General features: G+C 27.7%; 1 protein-coding gene across 1 annotated transcript; it reads right to left on the reverse strand.

Annotated features, from left to right (window-relative positions):
- Positions 1–7,453: 7,453 nt before the first annotated feature.
- On the reverse strand, positions 7,454–12,278 carry LOC130810713 (extensin-2-like). Its single transcript, XM_057676848.1, has 5 exons — positions 12,242–12,278; positions 11,860–11,999; positions 9,042–9,970; positions 8,445–8,945; positions 7,454–8,312 (listed from the first exon to the last, which is right to left on the reverse strand). The coding sequence occupies exons 1-5, from the start codon at positions 12,276–12,278 to the stop codon at positions 7,454–7,456; spliced, it is 2,466 nt and encodes an 821-aa protein (XP_057532831.1).
- Positions 12,279–12,600: the final 322 nt, after the last annotated feature.

Genomic DNA, 12,600 nt, shown 5'->3' on the forward strand with positions numbered 1-12,600 from the left:
GTGGTACTGCATTCAATTTAGCTTCATTCATACTTTGGCACAATCTTCAAGCAAACTTATAGTGCATGTTCATGAATGGATCTCCTTGTGTACTGCATTCAAGTTTTATTTGTGTAACTGCATTCAATCTTATATTTCCTTGAAAATAAATCTTCAAGAGTTGCTTGTAATTGGTGTACAATGTTGTAGTACTCAAACAGTAGCAAATAGATTTGCTTATAAATTATAATTATTAGATTTGCTTATAATTATCTTTAAAATTTGCTTACAATTATCTGCAAACAATAATTTACATAAGGCTCAAATTTGACAAGTCAAGAGGCTTTTTTAGATCCATTAAGGACCCATTAAGGATTTTAGACCCATTAGATCCAGAGGATCTAAATTTGGATCTGAAAATCTGGATTCTTAGAGTCCAGATCCGATTCTGGATTCATTAAAAATAAATGGGTTCGGGCCTGAGTCCATCTCTAGACCCGCCCCATAACCATCCCTACAAGCATGCCATTAGTAGATCCAATAAAGAATTAGTGATAAAAAATTATTTCAAATAGTCATGCAAATATATATTATCGTTATCAAATTTAACGAATACTTGACTTTCATAAATCAAAAGATAAATGCCAACATATTTTTTAAGATCTTTACTGAATACATAAATTTTTTCATTCAACTGAACATATTAAATTTTCAGTTAGGTACTTTCTCCGTTATTTTTTGTTTGTCCACTTTAAATTTTTCCACTTTATGAGAGAGGAATTTAAATTTGATTTTTGAAGTATATATTCAAGACAAAATATATTCATGTGGGATCTTGTTAGATTCGTCTTGATGCAAAGAATTTTAATATATAATTTTTATAATTTTTTTAATTTGCGTACTATAAGATATCAAAGCTCAAAATTTGTGTTGAAATACGTAAAAAAGTAAAGTGGACTAATAAAAAGGAACGGAGGGAGTAAATAGAATTACTATAATAAATCATACAAATACTATACCTCATTTAGCTCTAATTTTAAACAACAAATTATCATATTCTAAATTAGGTAAAAATTTTCTATTTAATCAACTATCATTCACTAATATAATTTCATTTTAAATGACATTTGTCATTTTCCAATATTTTTATTAATATGTACTTCATCTGGATTTTATTAGTTGCTACAGTTCCTATAGCAACTATTGTTAAATCAACTGATCTTATTTGGTATATATTTCTCCATGTATTTAATGTAAAATATATCTTGTTTGATTCATCTTAATGCCTATTTTCATAATATTATTTTTTTAGAATTTTTTATCATATAAAATTAAAGATATATTAGAGATTAAAATCGTGCATTAGATAGCGTAAAAAAAGAAGTGTAACAACTATTAAAAACCAAAGGAAGTATGATTTAATGTGATGTTTATTTACCGAATGCATAACTTTTTTCATTCAATTGAAGATATTAAATTCTAAGTTTGGTAAATAGAATTACTATAATAAATCATACAAAAACTCTACCTAATTTAGCGTCAATTTTAAATAACAAAATATCAAATTTTTAATTAGGTAAATATTGTTAATTTAATCAAGTATCATCCATTAATATAATTCAATTTGTCAAGACTCTTAAAAATGACGTTTATCATCTTCCAAAAGGATAACCATCAAAAATCATATCAATTCTATATTATATTGACGCTTGATAATTCAGACATTAACAACAATTACATATAAAATCTTTGTTTTTATTTAGGGTTTGCTCGGCAAATGACTATTAATTAGAATTGTTGGCTCATTTGACTAATAAAAGTAGTGCCTAATAAGCTAGCTGATTAAGCAGACGTTTATTACGGATGGTAGTGGGTCGAACTTGATTTGGATTATCCATCCTCCGACTTTTTTGCCAATAAAACTCGGATTATGTTTTTCAGTCCACCTCCAATCGAAGTTAGATTATACATACACTAACTTTGCTCCGACTCGGACTCTTGGACCTCCGACGGAGTTCAGATTATTATCAGGCTTTATTCATATTGATATTATACTAATGATTTAAAAGCATAAAAAACTAATATAGTAATATTTTAATTACAATTTAACAAAGAAAATATGTCCTTTAAATTCTAGAATCGCAATAAGAATGTTAGAGAATTGTAGAATCGCAACTAAAATTGTACCGATTCTACAAAATTCTAAAAATAGTCAATATGCCAATTTTATTAACAACATACTTGAGAGTTGGGACTCTTAGCTTTTTAATGAAACTTTTGCTACATTAGAGTTTTTTTTCTTTTTTTTTTAAATCTAGATTACCAGTTTAAACTTGGTTTTATTTGATGCTACTAACTTATTAATGATTGAAATAGTGTTCATAATTGATAATTTCTGAATGATTTATTGTGAAAATTATTGCAACTTTTCATTTGTTGTTATGAAATTATTTGAGCTTTTAAATTGTTACAATATAATGTGGCTTTAATAATCCTATTACAATATCACTTGGCACTGCTTAATTTACTAAAGGCCATTGTTATTATATGATTAGTGTATATCGATTTTATGTTTGTTAATTCATAAAAATAAGAGAAAAAAGAAACAATTGCATATTTTAATTTTAAGTGTTCTTTTACAACTAAAATGGCTAAACAAGATACATAAGCAATTACAACTTCTTATTTTTGCAAAATTCTTGAATCATTCGATTCTACAATTCAATTCTACGATCTCTCTTTTAATATTCTATTATGAAACAAAAAACATTGCGTTTAAAACTTGAGTATTATATTAACTAATATTAAAACATTTAGTTTGTAACTGGACTTAATATGAAACACCAATCGAGCTCAGATTTTTTACTTGCATTTGACATCTAATCTATGTCTCAGATGTCAAGTTCGCAAATTTGGTTTGAATAAATTTATTCATTTTAGTTCTATTATGAAGTTCAAACTTGCTCAAAATAAAATAAAATAGCTTAAATTCAATTTCGATATTGGGTGTTGAGTCGAGTCAGGTCGGTGTTAGCTAGGAGTTTTAATTTACTATCGCAAGTGCACGATTGTTTTAGCACAATTATGGGTCGAACAGGAGGAGGCTTTGTTTCAAGAGTAATTTAGTTAATCAATCTCTATCGAACAACCAATAATCAAAGAGTTTGAACTAAACTACGTTGGAACAATATAAAACTGACTCGATTCGATAAAGAAAAGCCTATGGCAATGGCGATCCTCACTAACATGCATAGAACTAGACAATTAAATTCAATTTTGGTTGTGCTTTCTAGGTTTTAGGTGAAGAGTTAATTATTCCTTTTCGGGATGCTAATCAACTAATCGTGGATTGGATAACGTTATTTCTTAATCTCAACTTCCATAATTTTGATTAATTCAACCATCATCAAGACCAATTACAACAAATTCTCAAATTTTGTGATTTTGAATGGCAATGCAAGGATTTAACTCGTTTTGCACTTAAGACTAACTACACAATTCCAGCTCAACTTCTGTATTTTGTAATATGAAAAGCATAAAAGACTATAACTTAAGTGGATTATAGCATTTTCAATCATTTCTAGACAACAACTACCAATAAATTTCTCAAGAAACTAATTCATATAGAAGTACATATTCGAGTTCATGCCAAGCCCTCGAAAGAGAATTATTCACTATTTGAATACATAGAAGCAATTAAATTAATTAAACAATGGAATATGACGACTAATGAAATCATAGACTTGCAAAATGAGAAATTGAAATGGAGACAACAAGGTTTAATAATGGTCAAAGACTAAAATTACATAAACAACTTATTAAAATTAAAGGTTAGATTAAAAATGAGATTTACCAAAACAAAAATAAATTAAAAGGTGTAAACTAAAACTATCCTAATGAAAAAAAATATTCCCTACGAAAAGTTTTGAAACTAATCTAATATAAAACAACCCATTTTTATAAGACCGTCTCACGGTGAGAAGACCTCAAAAAAAGAAGGACATAAGCTAAAAGTTTTCATTATTTGGCTATTTAGCCAAGTATGAAACATGTCTTATGGTGAGACCATCTCATACAAGAATTTGTGAATATATAATCCTCATGAAAAATGTAACCTACTAAATATATTAACGTCTAAAAAATAAAATGATTACCCCGACTAACTTCTAATTAAAATGATAATCGTAATTCTCCACTCAAATTATCTAAAAAACAAAATGATGGACCGCATAGGCCCCTTCTTTCTCGTGTAAAAGATAATATATATATATATATATATATATATATATATATATATATATATATATATATATATATATATATATATATATTAAGTTTATTGATAAAATAAATGTATTTACTATAAATAAGATATAAATAAAAATTTTACACAGAATCATAAATTTTTCAAGACGGCTCTACCTCCAACTACCTAGAAATTAAAAAACCAACTCCTTTTCTTCGTGGATTCGAAAACTGAAACAAAAAGAAAAAGTTGCAGTTGGGCTGCATAGTCGCGCTCGAAGCCAGATGTAGCTTCGCCCGATGTTTCGCCCAGCAGCAACAAGATCTTCTTCAAGCATAGGCTTCGACTGAAGTGAGTTGAATTTCGCCCGAGACTGCTTTGTCTCGAACGAAGCCAAATAGGGTCTCGACAGAAATTACATATTAAACATTCCAGAGGCCTTTGAACTCCATAAATTCGACCGAGGCTATTGACATCTCGCCCGAGATCATGTATAGGACATTAAAATACCCTGAAAACTCAATCAAATGACCGTCGAACTTTCCTCAACCTCGATCAAAGCCTTCATGAGCTAGAGAATGGTGTCGAACTACGAAATTATGTATTAATGAAGCTCGGTAGTCATTGTTGAGGATAGGGATGGCTCGAGACTTGCTTAGATACACTCGAATATCAATCATTAAGGCACAAAAAGGCATATAACAATAAATAAACTCAAATTAGCAATTCATGACCACATTGAACCTCAAAATGCTAACTAAAGCTCTCGATAGACCACAAAGAAGGCGCAATAAGTATAAAATACTACACTTATCAGTCGGGTCGAGTCGGAGTTGGAATTGAAGTTGGATCAGAGTCGAAGTCGGTGTTGGGACGGACTATTAGTTTTTTATGAGGTCCAACTCCATTCCTTCTCTGAATCGGACTTGAACTATGTAATCAGATTAAGAGTTGGATTTTTCTTTTCTCGGATTCAGATCGGGTTAGATCAAGGGGCGGATTCGAACTCAAAAACCTTCCTAAAGTTTATGAAGATATTTGGTAAAATTATTTTTAGCTTTAGGTTGTTTATTAAAAAAAAGACCAAAAATCAAAAATCATTTAAAAAAAGCTATTATGAATAACTTTTTGATTTTTACTTAAAATCCATCCTTTTCATGCGTCTAAAATCCAATTACAAAATAATGTATAGCCAAAAAGTTAATTAAGAAAAAAAGACAATTGCCAAACACCAATGCTTCACTTTTCACGCTTCCTAATGTAAAAATTATCAAATATATAAGTTTTATGTTGAAAATCTAACAAGTCCTACCTGATTTTGTTTTCCTTATGTTTAAGTCACTAATGAACATCAAAGTTATAAGTGTGAATAGTGAAAAAAAAAAACCACACTTCAATGACAAAGATTTATAAGGGAGGATAGTATCCAAGCAGTTACCTCCATTTTATTCAATATGTTATATTTTCTTTTTTATAAATCCTAAAAAAATAATGGTTATATTTCTGATTTTGCAATATTAAAACATCTAATATGGTATTAAATCTACATATATGCCGAATAACATTATTATATAAATGATTTTCTCTTAATTTTTAATTACTTTCATAAACCACACTTTATATTGAAGGGATAAAAGAACTAATAACATTATGTAATGATAAATTTTGTGCTATTTTTTTTAAAAAAATTACTCAGAATAATTCATTTTTTTATTGATATTTCTATAATAATTTTAACTTTTGATTAACCATGAATAATCTCAACTATAAGGGATGCTTGTTAAGAATGCACCAAAGCAACATTTTACCTATACAACAAGTCATTTTGAATAAAAAAAAGTGTAAAAAAAAATACAAAATTAAATTAATAAATAATTTAAAATTTTAAAAAATAAAAAAATCAAAGTAAGTTTTTTTTTTTTTTAATTTTAACTTTTAATTTTTAGCATTTTTAATTTTTTTGGCAATTAACTTGCTAAAATCAGTTACAATTTGAACAACAACAATGTTTTAGGGTAAGCGATCCTAAAATTGAAATTATTCATGATTAATCAAAAATTGAAATTGTAGAAAAATCAATAAAATATTAAATTCTAGGTAATGTTTTTTAATCGTATACAGATAAATTAACGACCTAACAAATACTTTATGTGATTTGCACAAGGACATATACTAGTTAATGTATTTAGGAAATACATGTAGCATTTCAATTAGAAATTTGCTCGTGAAATCAAATTTACAATTGCGAGGGAAATACATTAATCAAATGATGACATGTGGCAGTTTAAATGTTATATTACTAATTAATATATAATATAGATATAAATGATAAACATGCAGAGTATTATTAGATTTGAGGGTTTGTTTAGCAAAGTTTTAATTGCACGTAAGTTTAGTATGAGATCATCTTACTGTAAAATTATCTTATATAATAATTTATTTATTTTATTAATTGATTATTTTAAGATGGTAAGTGATTAGTTGAAGGTTATTAGTGATCACTTTAATACTATAAAGAGTGATCGTTTTAAAATTATAATTAATCACTTTAAAATTATAAGTAATGATTTTAGAATTATAATTAATCAACTTAATACTAAAGTGAAAACTGTTTCATCTCAATAGAGATTATCTTACTATAAGACGATTTCATTAAAATATTTTCAAATTCTAATAATTTGAAGTAAAATTATATTGTTTGACTTCTTATGATTTTTCCCTCAAGAATTTTAAAAATTATTATTTTCTAGTAGGCTCACGAAGCTCAGTCTAACTAAATTTCTCTGCTGCTGAGTAGCACATAAATGTAGCTAATTGTAGACATATAAGAGTCGGTTGTCTATCATTAAGTTTGGGTACTACAAAGATACTTGCATTTTAACTTAAGTTGGCAAAATGGCAATTGGTTATTTGTTCTATGATATTTATTTGATTTTTAAGTAAACCTTTTATAAAACAAATTGAACTGAATAGTAAATAATAAAAGAGTTGTATTCGTCGTGCCATCATAAAAAAATTCAACATAATGTTTATAAATGACAAAATTTGGTCTAATATGAGTGAAAGTACTGAAATTTAACACGTTAACATAATTGAGACGCAACGTATAACAAAAAAAATTAGTTCTTTATCCTTTGATGTAATGCCCATCCAATCTAGATTTGTTGGATTCACCATAGCTTACATTTAGGAGAAATATATAAGAATAAATAAATAAGGAAAAAATAATTATCTCATGCTTAAATTAGTAGTTAGATGTAATTTTGGCTTCAACAGAAGGCTTGTACTCAGTAGATGGACTATAAGTTGAAAAATGGTCAATAGGAAATGGTGAATAATTTGGTGATGGTGTGTAGATTGAGTTTCATAGAAATATGGTGAAGGAGTGTAAATTGACTTTTTGTATATAGTTGATGGCGAGTAGTATGTGGATTCATGCGAAGGGGATGGAGAGTAATAACGAGATTTGTAAATAGGAGATGGAGAATATGTTGGTGATGGGGTGTATATTGGTTTATCATTGTTAGATGGAATGTAAGATGGTGAAATAGTGTATAATGGTTTCTTGTAGACAGGAGATGGGGAGTAGTAAGGTGACACATAAGAAGAGGATGGGGAATAATATAGAGACTTGTAATCAGGGGATGGTGAATATGTTGGTGATGCGGTGTTGGCATGTTTTACATAGTTCGAAGGAATGTAAGATGATGAAGGAGTGTATAATGGTTTCTTGTAGACATAAGATGGAGAGTAGTAAGGAGACTCATAAGAAAATGGGGTATAATAAGGAGATTTGTAAACTGGAGATGGTGAATATGTTGCTGATGGGGCGTACGCAGGCTTTTGATAGTAAGATGGCGAGACAACTAACGATGGAGTGTGAATTGATTTTTTATATACAGGTGATGGTGAATATGTTGGAGAAGGAGTATATACATTCTTTTTGTCATAAAATGACGATGGAGTGTAGGTTGGCGATGGAGTGTATACTGGTTTCTTGTAAATAGGTGAGGGAGAGTAATAAGGAGCCTCATACAAAGTAGACGATGGGTAGTAGGGAGACTTGTAAGCAGGGGATGGTGAATAAGATGGTGAAGTAGTGTAAACATTTGTTTCGTAGTAAGAAGTCGTGGGAGTATAAGTTGGAGATTGAGTGTAAACCTTTTTCTTGTAGGCAGGTGATGGAGAATAATATGGAGATGCATAAGATGGGGATGAGAATGGAGACTTGTAAACAGGTGAAAGGGAGTTGTAGGGTGACTTATAAACTGGTGATGGAGAGTAATATAGAGTGTTATAAGCTAGTGATTGGGAGTGGTAAGGAGTCTTGTAAATTGGAGATGCAGAGTAGTATCGAGATTTGTAAATTTGGGATGGTGAGTAATTTGGACTTTTATATACTGAAGATGGAGTGTGGTATGTAGTTTTGTAGCTTGATGAAGGAGTGTAGTATGAAGAACTGTGTATCGGAGACGAAGAATAGTCTGGAGATTTATTAATTGGGGATGGGGAGTAGTTAGGAAATTTGTAGATGGGTGATGGGGAGTAGTTTGGTGACTTGTAAATTTGTGATGGATAGTTGTATGGTGTGTTATATCCAGAAGATGGAGAATAATATGGTGACATGTATACGGAAGATGGAGAGTAAACAGGTGTTGGGTATATAGTAGATGGAGAGTAAACAGGTGTTGAGTATATAAGAGACGAAGAGTAAATTGGTTTCCTGTTAACAAAGGATGGAGAGTAAATTAATGTCCTATTTTCAGGAGACGGATTATATGTTGGTGACTCATGCTTGGAAGGTGAGTATTCCAGTGATTTATATAATGGAGATGGAGAATAGTATGGAGACTTTTTCATAGGTGATGATGAGTAGTAAGGAGTTTTGTAATCAGAAGATTGAGAAAATGCTGGTGAATTGTATTCAAAGGAAGGTGAGTATTCTGGTGACTTGTACATGGAAGAAGGAGAATAGTATGGAGATTTGTAAACAGGAGAAGGAGAGTAGTAAAGTGTCTTGTAATCAGAAGAGGGAGAGTATGTTGGTGACTTGTACTCAAGGGATGGTGAATATACTGGTGAGTTGTATACTTGAGAAGGAGTATAATATTGAGACTTTTTCATTAGTGAGGAAGAGTAGTAAGGATTTTCGTAATTTGAAGATAGAGAATATGTTGGTGACTTGTATTCAGCGGAGTGCGAGTATACGGGTGATTTGTACATAGAAGAAGGAAAATAGTTTGGAGATTTGTAAACATAAGATGGAGAGTAGTCGGGAGTCTTGTAATTTGAAGACATAGGCGACTTGTATTCAGAAGATGGTGAGTAATCTGGTGATTTGTACACAGGAGAAGGAGAATAGTATGGAGACTTGTACATAGGAGAGGAAGAGTAATCAGGAGTCTTGTAATCTGATGATGGAGAGTATGTTGGTGAATTATCCTTAGGGGATGGTGTGTATTCTGGAGATTTATATGCTGGAGAAGGAGAATAGTATTGGGAATCATCCACTGAGGATTTCGAGTTGTCTGAGGTCTTGTAAACTGAAGGTACCGAGTATTTTGGAGATTTATACTTAGGAGATGGTAAGTAGGTTGGAGATATGTATTCATGTGATGGGGTATAGCTTAATGATTTGTATTCTAAAGAAGGGGAATATGCAGAAGATTTGTATTCAGGAGATGGTGAATAATTTGGAGATTTGTATTGAAGAGATGGAGAATAAGATGGACTATTGTATTGAAACTAGAAATTGCTTTGGTAATAAAACTAAGAAGTGAAAGGTTCACTAAAAAATACCTGGATATATGTTGTAATCGAGGATAACTGTTAGTATGCTGAAAGTGCTTATGATTCTTTTGTTGATAAGACCTCAAAGCCTACAATACAACGTTAGCCTTGCCTGGGGGTTGTTTCACGGAAAACCCCTTCGACACTCAAGTCAGATTGTGAAACAAAAATTAATGAATGTATAATAATTGAATTAATAAGATTAGCATCTCATAGGATGAGTTTCGATCAGTTGAATGAATATTTTGTTAAGTATAGATTGTAAGTAAGATGGTTGTATATGATATGAAAGCGTAGTGGTAAATGAGTTTTGTAGTTAGAAGAATGAAAAGGTAATTTAATAGATGAGATTATAGACATTATGTAGAGTAGTAGAGAGTAGTAGTAATTATTTTAGAAAGTTAGTGGACCTAGGTGGATAGTTTAGAATTTAACTAAATAAGTTATGAGTTTATTTGATCCCATAATAGCAATTATTATAATACTAGTACAAAATTGTAACATTTGGGAAATTAATATTTTAAGACGAGTAAGTTTAAGAGAATTATCAGTGCGAGAATGATCTTAAATACACATGACATAAAATATTCTCAATTTAATTCCCCATCTTTTCCTTTTCTTATATATATATATATATATATATATATATATATATATATATATATATATATATATATATATATATATATATATATATATATATATATATATATATATATATATATATATATATATATATATATATATATATATATATACATATATATATATATATACATATATATATATATATACATATATATATATATATATATACATATATATATATATATATACATATATATATATATATATATATATATATATACATATATATATATATATATATATACATATATATATATATATATATATACATATATATATATATACATATATATATATATATATATATATATATATATATATATATATATATATATATATATATATATATATACATATATATATATATACATATATATATATATATATATATGTATATATATATATATATATATATATGTATATATATATATATGTATATATATATATATATATATATATATATATATATATATATATATATATATATATATATATATATATATATATATATATATATATATATATATATATATATATATATATATATATACATATATATATATATATACATATATATATATATATATATATGTATATATATATATATATACATACATATATATATATATATATATATATATATATATATATATATATGTATATATATATATATATATATACATACATATATATATATATATATATATATATATATATATACATACATATATATATATATATATACATATATATATATATATATATATATATATATATATATATATATATATATATATATATATGTATATATATATATATACATATATATATATACATATATATATATATATATATATATACATATATATATATATATATATACATATATATATATATATATATATATATATATACATATATATATATATATATATATATATATATATATATATATATATATATATATATATATATATATATACATATATATATATATATATACATATATATATATATATATATATATACATATATATATATATATATATACATATATATATATATATATACATATATATATATATATATATATATATATATATATATATATATATATATATATATATATATATATATATATATATATATATATATATTATATATATATAATAAACCCTCCTCTTTTTCCCTCACACTCGAATAAACTCAAAGGAAATCAACAACCATTTCCTTCTTCCTTTCATTCGCATAACCCAAGAAAAATCAGCATCACACTCCATTAAACACATCAAAATCTCAAGAACCCTTATCTTCCTCCTTTCTCTCGCCATTTCCTCTGAAAATGGCAGAATCATACTGAAATTATTCAAGCTAATAGTCGATTTTCCCCTCTCTTGGTCCCTGAGATCTTGTGCCCAAGAACCATCACTATTTCTCGGTGGTTACTTCTCCTCAAAACAGGCGACAATAGCCGCGGCAGCAGGCCCATTTCCGATCGATTTTCGGTGTCCTTTTTCTGGGGAAAAACGTAGCCAATCAAATCTATATCTCCTTCACAAAATCAGTCGGGTATAATACCTCTTCTTCTCTTGAAATTGTACCTTTCCCTTGCCATTTTATGATACTCTATTGAATCAATTTTCTATTGTTCTTTCCTTGAACCTTATTATTGTGTTAATACATTCAAGAATCTTGTCACCATGAAAATAATGGAAACCTCAAGTATAATTACATGTGTGTGTTTACTTTATATTAAAAGAATCTAGTGATGATTGATATGTGATTATAAGAGATTGTGATTGAAGAGTTTTGGGGAAGAATTCTAAGATCAAATGTAATTTGGGTTTTATGATGTATAGATGGTAGATTGTGGAATATTGAAACAATTTGCTGGAATTATTAATTAGTACGTAATTTACAAAGATTAGAATATTGAT

Source organism: Amaranthus tricolor, chromosome 4 (genome assembly GCF_026212465.1).
Source record: "Amaranthus tricolor cultivar Red isolate AtriRed21 chromosome 4, ASM2621246v1, whole genome shotgun sequence".
NCBI classification, from domain to species: domain Eukaryota; kingdom Viridiplantae; phylum Streptophyta; class Magnoliopsida; order Caryophyllales; family Amaranthaceae; genus Amaranthus; species Amaranthus tricolor.

Coding starts and splice junctions, on each gene's coding strand:
- LOC130810713 (XM_057676848.1), bottom strand. CDS start 12,278: ATGGCAAGGGAAAGGTACAATTTCAAGAGAAGAAGAG. Junction 9,971..11,859: donor TTTCCTTTGAGTTTATTCGA/GTGTGAGGGAAA, acceptor AGCAATTTCTAG/TTTCAATACAATAGTCCATC. Junction 8,313..8,444: donor CCTGTTTACAAGTCTCCATT/CTCATCCCCATC, acceptor TACTTCACCATC/TTATTCACCATCCCCTGCTT.